The sequence below is a fragment of the Piliocolobus tephrosceles genome, chromosome 9, assembly GCF_002776525.5.
Source record: "Piliocolobus tephrosceles isolate RC106 chromosome 9, ASM277652v3, whole genome shotgun sequence".
NCBI lineage: Eukaryota > Metazoa > Chordata > Mammalia > Primates > Cercopithecidae > Piliocolobus > Piliocolobus tephrosceles.
The window spans coordinates 56,270,898-56,290,392 of record NC_045442.1 but is presented as its reverse complement, the minus strand read 5'-3'; the positions used below and the strand labels follow the sequence as shown (position 1 = coordinate 56,290,392).

The window sequence follows — 19,495 nt, the reverse complement described above, 5'->3', positions numbered from 1 at the left end:
TGCTTGACTCTATCCCTGAAGCTATTTCCTTGAAAAACATACATGATTCATATTTCTAGTAAAATGACTAAGTAGACAGGATATTAAATGGTAACAAAATAAGCTTCCATTTTCCAAATTCCTCAGATTTTGCTCACCCAGAGGAAAAAAGTGTTGAACAACCTGTTCATATTCATTTTTGTGCAACTAATTCCTTAGGCAGTGGCTTTGTCTGTGTGACTTTCCATGTGGCGGAGCCCAGCTTGTCTTTGAACCTAATTTCCTCCATAGTAGTTTGTTGTTTTTGGATGCATCTTAGATATAGCATCAAAAGAGACATTGTTTTGATATAAGATTATGAAAAGGTTAGAAAAACAAGCTATAGACTGTGTTAAGGGTAAGTCCTAGTTATTCCATGAAATGATGGCAATGAGATACAACCCACTGATACTGAGTCTAGTACAAAATACTGTGTTTTTTACATGAAGGATATAAACAACAATGCATAAGTATTACATACTCTCTATGGGAAAAATTGGGGGGAAAATGGTTAAGAACCCAATATTTGCCCTGCCACTTATGCAAGGTTATTTTAGAGGAGAGAGAGTAAGAAGCTGTGAAATGAAAGCAAATAATTCATTATTTGTACCACATTTATTTTGTTCACCAGTGTGTATCCAGATATTGACACAATGACTAACACATAGTCGACATTCAACAAATATTTCAGGAAGGAATATATGGCATATTGCTTGCCGGTGGCTAAGAGTAAAAGGAAGAACTTATTGGGGGCTTTATAATGTCACTTCCTAAGATGTAAATTTTCTTCAGGGCAGTCTTCGTTCCCCTCTTCTTGCTTTTTCTCTACCTTTTCCCCCTTTTTATTTGAAGTGTATGGTTGTTATGGTTTTGGTGTGGTAAGCATGTTGGTATGTAACAGAGCCAAGGAAAGTGAAGAAAATTAATTTCTGTTTTTGCTTGTACTTCCTAAAATTCTGAGGCGGTCAGTTAGCTATCTCAGAGAATTGTTTCATATCAGGATTGTTGAATGAAATAGATATAATGAAGGTGTCCACCAGAGAATTTGTATCAGTAGAGCAGGAATTCTTAAATGCAAGTTCATGAGCAGGCTTAGCGCTCCTGAGCCACATGAAATTATGTGCAAATTGTGTATGCAGATGTAGATTTGGTGTGGGTATGTGCAATTGTTGAAAACAGATAATTCGTTCACCATCCTTTATTAGTCTCGGAAGAATCCTGATCCCAAATAGGTAGAGAACCACTGAATTCAAAGATTTGTTTTATACTGATTTTGTTTTGTTTTAGAGGTTTGGATGGGAAAATTCTGAGGAAACTTGAGAAAAAATTGGACAGTGTTTGGAATTATTAAATCTTTCCAGATAAGGGATCAATTCAAAGGCTTTTCTTCTTGAATTACAACACCTCTTTTTTAACTTCTTTAGCTGCTGTTGTTATGTACTCCACGTTGGAGTTTGGGATGCTTAACTCACAGTTGTTATCTCTGGCAGTTGAAATATCCAGGCAGACTGATGTCATTTGTTCCCAGAACGGCATCAGAGCCCTTCTGGGCAAATTCACTGATAAGTCATTGAACAGGCACAAAGAAGATGATATTTTATGGTGCAATGAGCCATCCTTGCGTAGCTAATTTAGTTCTAACTGAACTTATAAACAAAAAACTAACCTCTAAATAGTGAACCTCTTTAAAAACTGCATTCTGTTTTTCTTTAAATCCCTGGAAACTTTGATTTGTCCTTTGTTTAACTTGAACTTTTATCTCTTATCATCTGCCTAAACCTCTGCTCTGATTAAATGATTTTCATGCTTATCTCAAATTCCAATTTTATGTTATTTTAAGTAATAGCTATGTGTGCTCTCAGACACCTGACTCGGTGACTTAGTTTATCTGGTATTCACCTTTGTATCTATCAGATTCTCAACTTAAACTGCTGCTGCTACTGCTAATATAGGCTCCTGTATTATTCCAGGTGATAATTTGATTAATAGTTATTTCCACCCAATTTACTTGTTCGTTGATTCGTTCATTCCCAAAACACTTATAGGCACTTGCTATACGCCAAGAATGCTTCCAGATGCAGGGGAAACAGTAAGATGAATATTACTCATGGAGTCACATTGCCTTGTGCTGTGTCAAGGCTTGTGGCAACCCAAACAGGCCAAAGAGTTAAGCCTCCTTAAGCGTACGATCTTTATGTAAGTTGGGTTACTGTTTATTTAAAGCAGTGGTTCTCAACTAGGAACCACTCCAAGGGACAATGCCCCTCCCCCAAGGGACATTTGGCAATTCTGGAGACACTTTTAGTTATCACAAATAGGGGATACCACTGGCACCTGGTCAGTAGAAAATGCTGGTAAACATTGGACAATGAACAGAAGAGTCCCCTACAGCAAAGAATTATTCAGATCAAAATGCCAATACTGCTGAGGCTGAGAAGCCTCAATTTAGAGGCACAGTAGTGACTGAGAGAGGCTCACTACTGTAAAAGAGAAGGGGGCAGGTGACTCCAGAGGCAGTGGCCTCGCCTCTGAGGTTCTGAGCAAGTTGACTCTTAGTGAATGGACCCACACTGGAACCAAAGACCCTTCTGAGAGGTAGAATTTTTTTCTTCTCAATTACATTTCCATGAAAGAATTAGCATTCCTGTCTTAAAGACGGGCATCTTGGCTGCTTTCCAGTTGCTTGCTCTTTAATCTGCCTCCTCTGCATATTCTGAAGGGGCTGATAATTTAGGGTGGAGGAAGGACAGGTATACCAAAATCTGTGATGCTGTGTGGTAAATACAAAGAGAGTTCAATGAAATTAATACTGGGAGCACTGAGAAACTAAACTCCACCTGGGGGGTCTGGGCAGGCTTCACGGATGAGGCGGCATTTGAACAAAGTCTTTGAAGGCAGTGTTTACCATATGGCTGATAGAAGACACTTTTCTCTTTTAAGCCATACCCTGCATGATTGCATTTATAACTGGTGACAAGATGTATTTGGCTGCTCTTTCAGGAAAACCTGCTTTTGTATTGTATTGTATTGCATTAAGCAATACTTCTTTACGAATTTTGCAGGCCCAGCTTTGCAGTGTCTTTCCCTTCACCATCTTTCTATCAAAGATTTCAATAGTAGGTGGTTTCAACTATGAAATTATAGATGTGAGAGTTTAGCGGTAGTTAAAAGTTGCAAGCTTTCAGTGAGTGAATTACACGTCTTGTAGTTTTAAAATTTTATATATATTTCTTCCTTTCTGCTGCTGCTCCAACATATGGCTATGTACTGTAGGAAAATCCAGTAGAACATCATTGCCTGTAAATTTCTGTTAGACTATTAAGTACAACATAAAATGGGTTAAGCATGGTGGCTCATGCCTATAATCCCAACACTTTCGGAGGCCAACGTGGGAGGATTGCTTGAGGCCAGGAGTTCAAGACCAGCCTGGGAACATAGCGAGACCCCTGTCTCTAAAAACTAAAAAAGTAGCCTGGCATGGTGGCGCATGTCTATAGTCTCAGCTACTCAGGAGGTTGAGGCCAAGGATCACTTGAGCCCAGGAGTTCGAGGCTGCAGTGAGCTGTGATTGCACCACTGCACTCCAGCTGGAGCAACTGAGTAAGACCCTGCCTCTAAGAAGAAGAAGAAGAATGCCATTTTGAATCTATTAATTGAAAAAATTGCTGTGGTAGATATGGATAAAAGGAATAGATGTTACATTTCTGCTACAAGAAAATAGTGAGGTCCTCATAATGTAATTATCGATAACTTACAGAATTTCTCTTTTCCCTCTGGAAATTCTGTGTTGATTTAAGGTGCCTGTACATTACAGGAAATTTTCTCTCTCAATTCGGAATGAACTGTGACATCACACAAGGGATAACATTGTACCCCTAAAGCTAACTTCTAAAACATGCGTCCTTTTCTTGGTTCTTTTTACAAAGAACTTTTATTCATATTTTCGTTGTTAGAAATAAGAGTTCAGTTATTTCAGTTTGGACCTTAAGCTGGATAGTTTATAAACATGCATATTAGCTTCTTTTTTTCATCAAAATGTTTTTCTTTTCCATTTTAGTCTGATGCCAATGCAAGTTACTTAAGAGCAGCGAGAGCTGGACACCTCGAAAAGGCCCTCGACTACATAAAAAATGGAGTTGACATCAACATTTGCAATCAGGTTAGTTGGAGTTATTATCGAATTTTTTACTTAAAGTTCTAAAAATCCAGACTTCAAAGTCCTTAAAGACTTTATTTTTTTGCAAGTTTTTTTTTTTCGTTGAATTTTATCAGCTTGTCATTGTCAAATTATTCCCTGTTAGAGGAACATTCAGAAATGTCGGCATATGTCCCTTAATAATTAATTTCTAAAATTTAGTAAACACTGATAACAGAACAACCCATCTAGTTTTCGAGTACTTTGATTCCTAATTCAAGATTCAAGTTCCTGCACTGCACACATGCAAGTGGTCGTCAGGTGGGACATTATAATAGCTCAGGAGTCCTTGGTAGACTGTTTACTGCTCTATTTTCAGCCTGCTGAGTAAAGCTTTTCCTTTACTTTTAATCAGAATGGGTTGAACGCTCTCCATCTTGCTTCCAAAGAAGGCCATGTAGAAGTTGTTTCTGAGCTGCTACAGAGAGAAGCCAATGTGGACGCAGCTACAAAGGTCAGTATCACATATCTAATGCTTTTTGTACCACTCACCATGTTCTATGAGGATTCAGCCCTCAGTAAGAATGGGGGCACAACTCTCATAAGATGTTTGTCAAATGTGTTCTTTTTAGGAAGAACAGAAAAATGCAAAAGGTCGATGAGTTGATAAATCTTGACTTTCATTTCACAGAAAGGAAACACAGCATTGCACATCGCATCTTTGGCTGGGCAAGCAGAGGTGGTAAAAGTCTTGGTTACAAATGGAGCCAATGTCAATGCACAATCTCAGGTAAGTCTACAACTCCATGCCATAGACATTTTGTTATCATTTACAAACAATGTTCTTTGGGTCAGGTGCCTGCTTAGTTCACACGTCCTCTAAGAACACAATATTTATGAACTGTATTTAAAAAGTTATATTATTGCACACTTTGGAAGGCAAAGGTGGGCAAATCACTTGAGGCCAGGAGTTTGAGACCAGCCTGGCCAACATGGTGAAACCCTGTCTCTACTAAAAATACAAAAAAATTAGCCTGGCATCATGGCACATGCCTGTAATCCCAGCTACTTGGGAGGCTGAGGCGTGAGAGTCACTTGTACCCAGGAGGCGGAGGTTGCAGTGAGCCGAGATTGCACCACTGCACTCCAGCCTGGGTGACAGAGTAAGACTGTGTCTCAAAAAAAAAAGTTATATTATTGCAGATTATTTAAGTTCATGTGTGTTTTCATTTGTTATATATGTGTATATGTGTGTGTGTGTGTGTGTATATATATATATGAGAGAGAGAGAGAGATTTTTAAAGCGGTCTACCTATAAAAGATACTAGTCATAGGCACAAATGTTTAAAGGGTATCTGTAATTCAGGGTTTTACACTATTTTATGATGCTAGCTTAGGTTCGATCTTTTTAAAAACAAGCAGAAGGAGCTTTAAAAGTCCTTAAGTTTAAAAATTTTCAGATTCTTTGTAATGAACATAGGTCCTCCAATAAATCTTTCATGGTCTTTCATGAATTTCTAAGAGGAACACCAATAGGTTATCATTTGACAGACTTCGAATCTAAAAGAATTAACGTTGCTTTATTTTGTTTAAAAATATAGGTCCTCATTATTCAAGTATTCATTATTTGAGTCTCCACAGACAGGTCATGTAGGAAAGTAAACATCATCATAATTCAAAAATATTCACTAAGGACATGACTGCATTTAAAACTGGTTCCCACTCAAACATTCCTTCCAGTCGAATGCTGACTTCCATCCTTATTTGTCAGTGTCTCCCAGGGGTATTAGATATTGAACAAATTGATTGCAGAACAAAACTGCAAGTTTTGACAAAGACACTAAGTTTCCTGAAGTCAAGGAAAGTGATTTCGAGAACTTCCGGGTGCACAGCTGAGCTGTAGGTACAAGGTACTCTGGCAGCATTAGGCTAGGAAGCATGTGAAAAGTTAGAATGATTTCCTGATAGCTGTTTCATATAAGAATGATTTGAAAATACATAGATTAAATGAAGACAAAAAGGTAAGTGAGATCTCTGGATGGCAAATACTTTTTCCAAAAGACAGTCTTTTTTGCTTATGCTATGAAAATTAAAAAGTGAAGAATGTCGACATATATCATTTTGTTGGGAAAAATAACACTTGGTTTAGTCTTTGTTCATTCTGAGAACTTATACATAAATCCAGTTATAACTTACATTTTATTAAATCATATAAGCCTATTTTTATAATTTCCAGTTTTAACTCTTAAGAGTAAGTCTGAATCAAACTTAAAAAAAATTATTTACTGTGGCCTTTTGCTCTCCATTTTAAATGCACTTGATTTTTCCAGTACTGATTGTCTTTGGATATCGGGAGTCTCCTCTGTTTTATGGGTTCACAGAATTGTAGTGACTTCCTCCCCTGTTTACTATAGACATAGCAATGATAGCTCTGATGCTATCAAATGTCAGAGTGAAAGAAAAGGAACTGCACAGTGCTTCCAACTGCATGGTTCTTGTATATTTGCTCTAAATTCATTCTAGTTCCCTGTGGTTGGACCTTTGTTACATGATCTATGCCAATTATTCTGATTCCCTAGGAGAATTCCCTTGGAGTAATAATGTTTTTCCAGAAAGGAATGATGTAAAATTGAATAGCACCAAGTATGGTACTTTGAGAGAGATACAGACCAGCTTACTACAATAGAAGCATCATGCTTTTAAATGGATCTTTTTCAAAATACCCCAATAATATTTTACTGAAGTATGGCTAGGTAGTTTTAAGCTCTGAGATAGTGGGAAAATTCTTTAATCCATTTTCATTTGTTTTATTATTTTCTCAAGGGAGGAAAAAATCGACCTCCTTCTTTCAAACATCACATCCATTATTGACTAACGCTTAGACTAGCCATAGTTTTGAACTGGGTTGGCAATGTTTGGGAGAAGCTGCAGTTGAAATAAAATCCTAATCAGTTCTACTTTCAATTTGTACGCATTCCACACTGATGATGCAGTAAGAGAAAAGAACATGTGAAATTCCCTGTTACTTACAGTTGTGCTTGGAATTACCAGCCACACATGGCACAGCAAAGTGTTTCCCCCTTCATCTGAACACCTGCCCTCATATGCCTTCTGAACTGCATTGTTCTGTGGATGGAATAAGTAATGACATGACCTTGCAGAGGAATGGAGTTTCTATGATAATTCCTGGTAACAACTCTTCAGTAGGAACTGTTATAAAGAGTAACAAGCAATGATATCAACTCCATTTAGGAAGCAGCACATAAAACAGTACAGAAATATTAATATTCAAGACAGCATCTCTGTTGACATGAAATTTTAACCTGTAAGCAATATTTAATAGCCAACACAAAATAGTATGAAAAGAGCCCCTTACTCTTCTTTACTATAGAAATTCTCCTTATCTTAAACATAAAAATGACATTGGGCAATATCAAGTTCTCATCTTATAAATCAAGGCTCTATAAACTAGGAATTTGTAGATTTTAAAGTAATTTTTGTCATTGCCTTGATCTTAGGTCTTAACAATTAACTCTTTCTTTTAGTACTTAACATTCCAGTAATCATTTAGTCCTACTCTAAGAAAGAAATTGAATTGACTAAATTGTGATTATAAAGAATTCTATTAAGTCCTTAATACTTTATACTAGATATACAACAATGATTAACAATGTTTGCTGTTGAAAAATCTCAAACTGCACAGCCAAATGACATCCTCTACTCTTCCCTCCTTCTCTGTCGTTATAATATAAAATACCAACTGAATTTATAAAGAAGCAAAGTCTGTTTCCAATAATATTTTAACTACCAAAGTGTTTTAAATGAACAGATTTTCCTAGTGGCGTTTGCAAAGGTAAGACCCTTTAGGTTAGCTAGTGCCTCCTTGGTCTTCCTTGGATACTCTGATATTCCCTATGGTGGGAAAGTCAGATCCTGACAAAGTTAGACAGTACAAGTATGGAACTTTGGATATGGTCCAGCTTGAGCCTCTGTGACCTTATATTGCACCTCTAATCTAACTGACCTTCACGAAAATTAGTAACATATATGAATCAATGCAAATCTTTCACCATGCCCTTAACATCTTAATTAAGAACAGCACTTTGTGACGTGCAAAGGCTGACCATAGAAAATTAGAATGAATAGAAGAATTTCATAGATGAAATTTAAGCCCTTCTCCAAATGAAGTCATAGGAATACTTATTATTTTATTTTGATGTGTATTAGATAGCATGCCTCAGTACTATCTACAAAATTATAAGTCTGCAGATTTGCATGCTTATAATAGCACCACTATAAACATTCAGAGCAGAAGGTATTGAATATATTGGATAAAATCAGACTTCAAATAGCATACTCATTCCATCTTAAGCTGCTCTGCCTTTTGAGAATTTAATCTGTTGTTGCTACAGAAAAGAAAATGCAAATTGGGCACCCGTATATTCCTTTTTAGCTAGCTTTGTTTTGGAAATGTTCTAAGTTAGGAATTATAAAAACAGTGGTGTACTTTTTCCTCTTATTTTGAAATCTGACCATTCTCCAACCCACGTGTTATTTCACAGCAAACAATTATGGCTCTGGGTTGTCTAATGACAACACATTGAGTTAATGGTGCCTCAACCTCTTTGAGCTAGGGAGTGTTGGCAATATTTTTGTTCACTCTTTCCAAAGGACGCTTCTGATTTTCTCTCTAGAATCATAAGTAAATGGTATGTATGGGTTCTCATGTCTTGACCATTTCTTGAAAGATAAAATTTGTAATTTGGGGTGTTATTTGAATTACGGGAACAGAAACTAACTTAAGCACAAGAGGGAATTTGTTGGAATTAGTTGAGGAACACAGAGAATGGAAAGCTAAAGAAGCTTTCAGAAAGCTTTGGAAACCGATAGCTGGAGCGGAGAGTGGGAGAACATAGCGAGAAGCAAGAGAGTAGGATTGCTTTGACCTGGTTCCTGCAGGTCAATCAAAGCTGGAGAGGGAGAATCAAGGGTGGACTTAAAAGAGAAAACAGAAGATAGCCTGCATGTGTATCTACCCTGTGATTAATGAAGGGCAAGCTTCTTTGTCTCAGTCCATTCCAGGACAAGTCCTACCTGCATAATGGGGAATAGGTAATTCTCTGAAAGAAAATAGGGGTGACATTGTCCTGAAGGGGAAATTGGTGTGTGGGCACTGATGACCAAAACTAAAGCAAAATAAAACAAACACCCATGCACTACAAATGACTACTATAAAATTGAAATTTCCACCATGAAACACTCACCAAAAACATTTTATCAATATAGATAGCAGAAATAGCATAAGAAGGCCAAGCACAGCGTTCATGCCTGCAATAATTTAGCACTTTGAGAGGCCAAAGCAGGAGGATCACTTGAGGCCAGAGTTTGGGACTAGCCTCAGCAACATAGTGAGACCCTATCTCCACAAAAATAAAAATAAAAAAGCCAGACGTGGTAGTGCATTCCCATAGTCCTAGCTACTCAGGAAGCTAAGGGTGGAGGATCACTTGATCCCACATTAAGGCTGCAGTGAGCTATAATCACACCACCACACAACAGGGTGGGCAATAAGAGCAAGGCCCTATCTGTACTGGTCTGTTCTCATGCTGCTGATAAAGACATACCAGAGACTGGGTAATTTATAAAGGGAAGAGGTTTAATTGACTCATACTTCCACATGGCTGGGAAGGCCTCACAATCATGGCGGAAAACAAATAAGGAGCAAAGTCACGTTTTACATGGTGGCAGGCAAGAGAGCTTGTGCAGGGAAACCCCTATTGATAAAACCATCAGATCTCATGAGACTTATTCACTACCACAAGAACAGTATGGGGGAAACCGCCTCCATGATTATCACCACCTGGCCCTACCCTTGATACCTGGGGATTATTACAATTCAAGGTGAGATTTGGGTGGGGACACAGCCAAACCATATCACTATCTCTTAAAAAAAAATGAAAGAAATAGTATCAGACCATTCAAGGACAGATATTGTATGATTCTGTATATATAGAATATCCAGAATAGGCAAAACTGTAGAGGCAGAAAGTGCATTAGTGGTTACTAGGGGGAAATGGGGAGTGATTACTAAGGCATGTAGGGCTTCTTTTTGGGGTGACAAAAATATTCTAGAATTAGATAGTGGGAAAGGTTGCCCAATTTTATGAATATACTTAAAGCCACTAAATTGTACACTTTAAAAAGGTGAGCTTTATGATATGCAAATTATGTATCAATAAAAATATTTTTAAAATCAAAAAACAAGCAAGTATGTAACCATTCAAAAAATGACCAACTTTCAGGTAATAATCTTAGGATGGCAAGCACTTGAAAAGAAGGTGGAAGGCTATTGTGGAAAAGGAAAACAATTAATTACAGGGCTGCATCTTGCTGTGGCTCTTGTCTACAAATATTTCTAAGTAGTCCTAATTCTGTGCATCTCAGTGTCTGTCATTGTAAAGCAAGGCATGTGGAATGATTTCAGAGTTGTGCCTCTTAAGAATAATTCTCGAGAAGTTCCAGGTCTGTAAGAAAGCATTACCTTAAAACCCAGTGCCTGAGTCTGGGCTTTCTTCATGGATCCTGAAATGGTTGGTTCTGGAAGGAAACTGTGAGAACAGTGGACACTCACTACAGCCAGACATGTGTGGATAGACTAGTGTTTCTTAGGCGATCTTGGACCACAGCAGACCTCTATCCCGAAGTTGAGAATGAACTGGCATTACTTGTCTTGACATAAATATCTTGTTGATATTCATGTCTGAGAGAAAAATGCTTATTTTGGAATTTAAAAAAAAAAGGCTGGGTGTGGTGTCTCACGCCTGTAATCCCAACACTTTGGGAGGCCGAGGCAGGCGGATCATGAGGTCAGGAGATCAAGGCCATCCTGGCCAACATGTTGAAACCCCACCTCTACTAAAAATACAAAAATTAGCTGGACGTCGTGGTGGGCACCTGTAGTCCCAGCTACTTGGGAGGCTGAGGCAGGAAAGTCTCTTGAACCTGTTAGGTGGAGGTTGCAGTGTGCCAAGATTTCACCACTGCACTCCAGCCTGGGTGACAGAGCGAGACACTGTCTCAAAAGCAAAAACAAAAAACAAAACTTCTAAAACTCTGAACCTGCCCTCTGGAAGTTTCGGCTTTCAGAGAGTGCACTTGATGAGGGGAGATAGACACTTAGTTTAGCTTGAGAAAAATCCATACTGGTTTTGACTTTCTTTTATTTTCTTTTTTGTTTTGTTGCTTAAAGAATATTTAAATTAACTAAGGATATAATGATCTTTTATTTTAGTCCAATTAGAAAATGAGAAAATAGCAGTATGATGAGGGTAATCCTATACTCCCTTTCATTTCACTCATAGCATCATAGCGCTGGGAGGAGGGACAAAGATAAAAGACACAAGGACCTATGTGCGTGCGCGCGCGCACACACACACACCCCCCACAGTGTTCCAAGTACTCCATGCTTCATGTTTAAATGTGGTAGAATCTTTCATGATAAAACAGAGTAACAGCAGGCTCTAGAGATATTATCAGGTAGACAATTTAAAAGGAAGAAGATTGAATGGGATGTTGCATTCCACTGCCTCTAATTTTGTGTTTCTAATCTTGAGCTTGGCAACTAGATCACCTAACTTGTTACAATTCTGTGCCAAATAGAGGAAGTAGAATAGAAGAACTCTCTGATAAGTACATAGCCATGGTGGATTTGTTATGTGGCATCACATTTATCTGCTGAAGGATCTTTTATTTTTTTTTTTTTTTTTTTTATTATACTTTAAGTTCTAGGGTACATGTGCATAACGTGCAGGTTACATATGTATACATGTGCCATGTTGGTGTGCTGCACCCATCAACTCATCAGCACCCATCAATTCATCATTTATATCAGGTATAACTCCCCAATGCAATCCCTCCCCCCTCCCCCCTCCCCATGATAGGCCCCAGTGTGTGATGTTCCCCTTCCCGAGTCCAAGTGAGCTCATTGTTCAGTTCCCACCTATGAGTGAGAACATGCGGTGTTTGGTTTTCTCTTCTTGTGATAATTTGCTAAGAATGATGGTTTCCAGCTGCATCCATGTCTCTACAAAGGACGCAAACTCATCCTTTTTTATGGCTGCATAGTATTCCATGGTGTATATGTGCCACATTTTCTTAATCCAGTCTGTCACTGATGGACATTTGGGTTGATTCCAAGTCTTTGCTATTGTGAATAGTGCCGCAATAAACATACGTGTGCATGTGTCTTTGTAGTAGCATGATTTATAATCCTTTGGGTATATACCCAGTAGTGGGATGGCTGGGTCATATGGTACATCTAGTTCTAGGTCCTTGAGGAATCGCCATACTGTTTTCCATAATGGTTGAACTAGTTTACAATCCCACCAACAGTGTAAAAGTGTTCCTATTTCTCCACATCCTCTCCAACACCTGTTGTTTCCTGATTTTTTAATGATTGCCATTCTAACTGGTGTGAGATGGTATCTCATTGTGGTTTTGATTTGCATTTCTCTGATGGCCAGTGATGATGAGCATTTTTTCATGTGTCTGTTGGCTGTATGAATGTCTTCTTTTGAGAAATGTCTGTTCATATCCTTTCCCCACTTTTGGATGGGGTTGTTTGTTTTTTTCTTGTATATTTGTTTGAGTTCTTTGTAGATTCTGGAAATGAGCCCTTTGTCAGATGAGTAGATTGCAAAAATTTTCTCCCATTCTGTAGGTTGCCTGTTCACTCTGATGGTAGTTTCTTTTGCTGTGCAGAAGCTCTTTAGTTTAATGAGATCCCATTTGTCAATTTTGGCTTTTGCTGCCGTTGCTTTTGGTGTTTTAGACATGAAGTCCTTGCCCGTGCCTATGTCCTGAATGGTACTACCTAGATTTTCTTCTAGGGTTTTTATGGTATTAGGTCTAACATTTAAGTCTCTAATCCATCTTGAATTAATCTTCGTATAAGGAGTAAGGAAAGGATCCAGTTTCAGCTTTCTACTTATGGCTAGCCAATTTTCCCAGCACCATTTATTAAATAGGGAATCCTTTCCCCATTTCTTGTTTTTGTCAGGTTTGTCAAAGATCAGATGGTTGTAGATGTGTGGCATTATTTCTGAAGGCTCCGTTCTGTTCCATTGGTCTATATCTCTGTTTTGGTACCAGTACCATGCTGTTTTGGTTACTGTAGCCTTGTAGTATAGTTTGAAGTCAGGTAGCGTGACGCCTCCGGCTTTGTCCTTTTGACTTAGGATTGTCTTGGCAATACGGGCTCTTTTTTGGTTCCATATGAACTTTAAAGCAGTTTTTTCCAATTCGGTGAAGAAATTCATTGGTAGCTTGATGGGGATGGCATTGAATCTATAAATTACCTTGGGCAGTATGGCCATTTTCACAATATTGATTCTGCCTATCCATGAGCATGGTATGTTCTTCCATTTGTTTGTGTCCTCTTTGATTTCACTGAGCAGTGGTTTGTAGTTCTCCTTGAAGAGGTCCTTTACATCCCTTGTAAGTTGGATTCCTAGGTATTTTATTCTCTTTGAAGCAATTGTGAATGGAAGTTCATTCCTGATTTGGCTCTCTGCTTGTCTGTTACTGGTGTATAAGAATGCTTGTGATTTTTGCACATTAATTTTGTATCCTGAGACTTTGCTGAAGTTGCTTATCAGCTTAAGAAGATTTTGGGCTGAGACGATGGGGTTTTCTAAATACACAATCATGTCATCTGCAAACAGGGACAATTTGACTTCCTCTTTTCCTAACTGAATACCCTTGATTTCTTTCTCTTGCCTGATTGCCCTAGCCAGAACTTCCAACACTATGTTGAATAGGAGTGGTGAGAGAGGGCATCCCTGTCTTGTGCCAGTTTTCAAAGGGAACTTTTCCAGTTTTTGCCCATTCAGTATGATATTAGCTGTGGGTTTGTCATAAATAGCTCTTATTATTTTGAGGTACGTTCCATCAATACCGAATTTGTTGAGCGTTTTTAGCATGAAGGGCTGTTGAATTTTGTCAAAAGCCTTTTCTGCATCTATTGAGATAATCATGTGGTTCTTGTCTTTGGTTCTGTTGATATGCTGGATTACGTTGATTGATTTGCCAATGTTGAACCAGCCTTGCATCCCAGGGATGAAGCCCACTTGATCATGGTGGATAAGCTTTTTGATGTGCTGCTGAATCCGGTTTGCCAGGATTTTATTGAGGATTTTTGCATCGATGTTCATCAGGGAGATTGGTCTAAAATTCTCTTTTTTTGTTGTGTCTCTGCCAGGCTTTGGTATCAGGATGATGCTGGCCTCATAAAATGAGTTAGGGAGGATTCCCTCTTTTTCTATTGATTGGAATAGTTTCAGAAGGAATGGTACCAGCTCCTCCTTGTACCTCTGGTAGAATTCAGCTGTGAATCCATCTGGTCCTGGGCTTTTTTTGGTGGGCAGGCTATTAATTGTTGCCTCAATTTCAGAGGCTGCTATTGGTCTATTCAGGGATTCAACTTCTTCCTGGTTTAGTCTTGGAAGAGTGTACGTGTCCAGGAAATTATCCATTTCTTCTAGATTTTCTAGTTGATTTGCGTAGAGGTGTTTATAGTATTCTCTGATGGTAGTTTGTATTTCTGTGGGGTCGGTGGTGATATCCCCTTTATCATTTTTTATTGCATCTATTTGATTCCTCTCTCTTTTCTTCTTTATTAATCTTGCTAGCGGTCTGTCAATTTTGTTGATCTTTTCAAAAAACCAACTCCTGGATTCATTGATTTTTTGGAGGGTTTTTTGTGTCTCTATCTCCTTCAGTTCTGCTCTGATCTTAGTTATTTCTTGCCTTCTGCTAGCTTTTGAATGTGTTTGCTCTTGCCTCTCTAGTTCTTTTAATTGTGATGTTAGAGTGTCAATTTTAGATCTTTCCTGCTTTCTCTTGTGGGCACTTAGTGCTATAAATTTCCCTCTACATACTGCTTTAAATGTGTCCCAGAGATTCTGGTATGTTGTATCTTTGTTCTCATTGGATTCAAAGAACATCTTTATTTCTGCTTTCATTTCGTTATGTACCCAGTAGTCATTCAGGAGTAGGTTGTTCAGTTTCCATGTAGTTGAGCGGTTTTGATTGAATTTCTTAGTCCTGAGTTCTAGTTTGATTGCACTGTGGTCAGAGAGACAGTTTGTTATAATTTCTGTTCTTTTACATTTGCTGAGGAGTGCTTTACTTCCAATTATGTGGTCAATTTTGGAATAAGTGCGATGTGGTGCTGAGAAGAATGTATATTCTGTTGACTTGGGGTGGAGAGTTCTATAGATGTCTATTAGGTCCGCTTGGTGCAGAGATGAGTTCAATTCCTGGATATCCTTGTTAACTTTCTGTCTCGTTGATCTGTCTAATGTTGACAGTGGAGTGTTGAAGTCTCCCATTATTATTGTATGGGAGTCTAAGTCTCTTTGTAAGTCTCTAAGGACTTGCTTTATGAATCTGGGTGCTCCTGTATTAGGTGCATATATATTTAGGATAGTTAGCTCTTCCTGTTGGATTGATCCCTTTACCATTATGTAATGGCCTTCTTTGTCTCTTTTGATCTTTGATGGTTTAAAGTCTGTTTTATCAGAGACTAGGATTGCAACCCCTGCTTTTTTTTGTTCTCCATTTGCTTGGTAGATCTTCCTCCATCCTTTTATTTTGAGCCTATGTATGTCTCTGCATGTGAGATGGGTCTCCTGAAGACAGCAGACTGATGGGTCTTGACTCTTTATCCAGTTTGCCAGTCTGTGTCTTTTAATTGGAGCATTTAGTCCATTTACATTTAAGGTTAATATTGTTATGTGTGATCTTGATCCTGCCATTATGATATTAACTGGTTATTTTGCTCATTAGTTGATGCAGTTTCTTCCTAGGCTCGATGGTCTTTACATTTTGGCATGTTTTTGCAGTGGCTGGTACCGGTTGTTCCTTTCCATGTTTAGGGCTTCCTTCAGGGTCTCTTGTAAGGCAGGCCTGGTGGTGACAAAATCTCTAAGCATTTGCTTATCTGTAAAGAATTTTATTTCTCCTTCACTGATGAAACTTAGTTTGGCTGGATATGAAATTCTGGGTTTAAAATTCTTTTCTTTAAGTACCTTGAATATTGGCCCCCACTCTCTTCTGGCTTGTAGAGTTTCTGCCGAGAGATCTGCTGTCAGTCTGATGGGCTTCCCTTTGTGGGTAACCCGACCTTTCTCTCTGGCTGCCCTTAAGATTTTTTCCTTCATTTCAACTTTGGTGAATCTGGCAATTATGTGTCTTGGAGTTGCTCTTCTGGAGGAGTATCTTTGTGGCGTTCTCTGTATTTCCTGAATTTGAATGTTGGCCTGCCCTGCTAGGTTGGGGAAGTTCTCCTGGATGATATCCTGTAGAGTGTTTTCCAATTTGGTTCCGTTTTCCCCCTCACTTTCAGGCACCCCAATCAGACGTAGATTTGGTCTTTTGACATAATCCCATACTTCTTGCAGGCTTTGTTCATTTCTTTTTCTTCTTTTTTCTTTTGGTTTCTCTTCTCGCTTCATTTCATTCATTTGATCCTCAATCGCTGATACTCTTTCTTCCAGTTGATCGAGTCGGTTACTGAAGCTTGTGCATTTGTCACGTATTTCTCGTGACATGGTTTTCATCTCTGTCATTTCGTTTATGACCTTCTCTGCATTAATTAGTCTAGCTGTCAATTCTTCCACTTTTTTTTCAAGATTTTTAGTTTCTTTGCGCTGGGTACGTAATTCCTCCTTTAGCTCTGAGAGGTTTGATGGACTGAAGCCTTCTTCTCTCATCTCATCAAAATCATTCTCTGACCAGCTTTGATCCGTTGCTGGCGATGGGCTGTGCTCCTTTGCAGGAGGAGATGCGCTCTTATTTTTTGAATTTCCAGCTTTTCTGCCCTGCTTTTTCCCCATCTTTGTGGTTTTATCTGTCACTGGTCTTTGATGATGGTGACGTACTGATGGGGTTTTGATATAGGTGTCCTTCCTGTTTGATAGGTTTCCTTCTGACTGTCAGGACCCTCAGCTATAGGTCTGTTGGAGATTGCTTGAGGTCCACTCCAGACCCTGTTTGCCTGGGTATCAGCAGCAGAGGTTGCAGAAGATAGAATATTGCTGAACAGCGAGTGCACCTGTCTGATTCTTGCTTTGGAAGCTTCCTCTCAGGGGTGTACTCCACCCTGTGAGGTGTGGGGTGTCAGACTGCCCCTAGTGGGGGATGTCTCACAGTTAGGCTACTCAGGGGTCAGTGACCCACTTGAGCAGGCAGACTGCCCTGCTGAAGGATCTTTTAAACTTACTTTCTAATTCTCAGTTATAAGCCAAAAGCAGTGTGTTTACCAGAGGCTGAACTTATGGATAAGCAAGGTAATTGTATAGTAGTTGATATTTATAATAATGAACCTAAACCTTTTGAATCACAAAAGGTTGAATATTTGGTAACATTGTCATTTAGAATATATTTACTTTTATTCTTTGAAATTGCGTAATGTATACAATAAAATTTTTAGGACATTCAGTTAAATAGAACTGCATTCTGAAAAGCATATTCAAAAAGAATTTACTGGCTGGGTGCGGTGGCTCACACCTGTAATCGAGCACCTTGGGAGGCCAAGGCAGGCAGATGACTTGAGCCCAGGAGTTCAAGACCATACTGGGTGACCCAGGGAGACCCAGTCTCTATAAAAAATAAAAATAAATTAGCCAGGTGTGGCAGTGTATGCCTGAAGCCCCAGCTGCTTGGGAAGCTGAGGCAGAAGGATCATTTGAGCCCAGGAGATTAAGGCTGCAGTTAACTGTGATGGCACCACTGCACTCCATTGTTTTTGGTTTTTTATCATTGTTTTGACACAGAGCAATGGAGTGAGACCTTGTCTCAAAATAATAATAATAAAACAATTTATAGTTTGAAAATTGTTCATTGCTTATATCTTGCAATAAGATTTTAAAATAGTATAGCATTTCGTAGATATGAAATACATTCTTCTAGAGAACAAATGTATATGCAACATATTTTTAATAGGAAACTTAAATTTGCTCGAATCCAAATTCTTTGAGCATTGATGCACATTTCAGAGAGGCACACACACACACAAACTAAATATATGTGCATATGTATGTATGTATAATATGCATGCATATATGTATTCTGAACATAAAACTATCTTGACAAAAAATACAAAGGAAGGAGACCTACAAAAAACAGACTATGAATTAGACTGAATCATACCATTAGGCAAACTGGCATTTCTGTTTTGCTCTAAAAGACCACATCTGTGGTAACTTTGAAGCTATTTGAGATTAATATAAATTCCTCCCTGAACTAGTTTCAACTAGTTCAGATGCCTTACTTTTGTGTGAAAATATTACATGTTTATTTAAAACAGATAATTGATGCTTGGGAGCTACAATGACTAAATGTGTTTTTCTTCATATTCTCATAGCATCTAGTAAAATACTTGCTCATGGTAGGCTCTCAGTAAGTGGTTGATGACTAAGTGAGTGGACTTATTTATTTAAAGTGGGTAAATTGCTTTGAATTATACTTGGACTACTAACTATGAACTATTAACTATGATCTGTACTCAAATTATGATTTATGAAATATAATTTTGAATTACACAGATTAGGAATTTAGCTTAAGCTATGGCGCTTGGGTTTTCTAATAAATATTTATATCTATATGAAAGTATCATTAAAGTTATTGTATGTGAGTGCTTCTTGGAGCATAAATCATGAGGACCATGGAAAAATCGATTGTCTCTGGAAGGCTGAAGACAAACTTTTTTTTTCTTATTTTTCAGAATGGTTTCACGCCATTGTATATGGCAGCCCAGGAAAATCACCTGGAAGTTGTCAAGTTTCTTCTTGACAACGGTGCAAGTCAGAGCCTAGCCACAGAGGTAAGACACTGTTTTGTTCCTGTGGGTAAGTTCACATATTTACAGGGCATTTTGAAAACCTGGAGTTGTGAATTTGTCCTACTAGTATTTCAATTGAAGTTTTATATTTTATATTAATGTGTGGGTTCATAAGTTTTATGAAATACACTACTATAAGTCTACTTTTAATCTTTAAAAATCTTCTGTTGCATAGATACCCTCTCTGCTCTTAAATGCCCAATTTTATGCTATAATTAAGCTATTATTTAAATATTTTATATATTTGCTTGAGAATTCTTTTCTGACTCTTACAGTTTTGCCGTATAGGCAAAGGCAATCATTGTTTTGGAATAATTGATGGGAACTATCTTTTCAATAAAACATTAGTTTTACATTGTTTCTCCAAATTTAAGTTAACCGAATTATAATGATTGAATTTATATATGTTTTAAGTTAACTAATTAGACTTAATTCATACT

The 19,495-nt window shown here is 38.1% G+C and overlaps 1 protein-coding gene across 2 annotated transcripts in view; it reads left to right on the top strand.

The window, feature by feature from the left end:
• The window catches only part of ANK3 (ankyrin 3), a 713,837-nt gene that overhangs the window by 449,897 nt on the left and 244,445 nt on the right, over positions 1–19,495 (top strand). For both annotated transcript variants that reach the window (XM_026454835.2, XM_023185582.3), the window contains 4 exons: positions 4,076–4,177; positions 4,569–4,667; positions 4,845–4,943; positions 18,939–19,037. In XM_026454835.2, the coding sequence (XP_026310620.1) occupies positions 4,076–4,177; positions 4,569–4,667; positions 4,845–4,943; positions 18,939–19,037 (399 nt within the window). The remainder of the gene's footprint in view (positions 1–4,075; positions 4,178–4,568; positions 4,668–4,844; positions 4,944–18,938; positions 19,038–19,495) is intronic.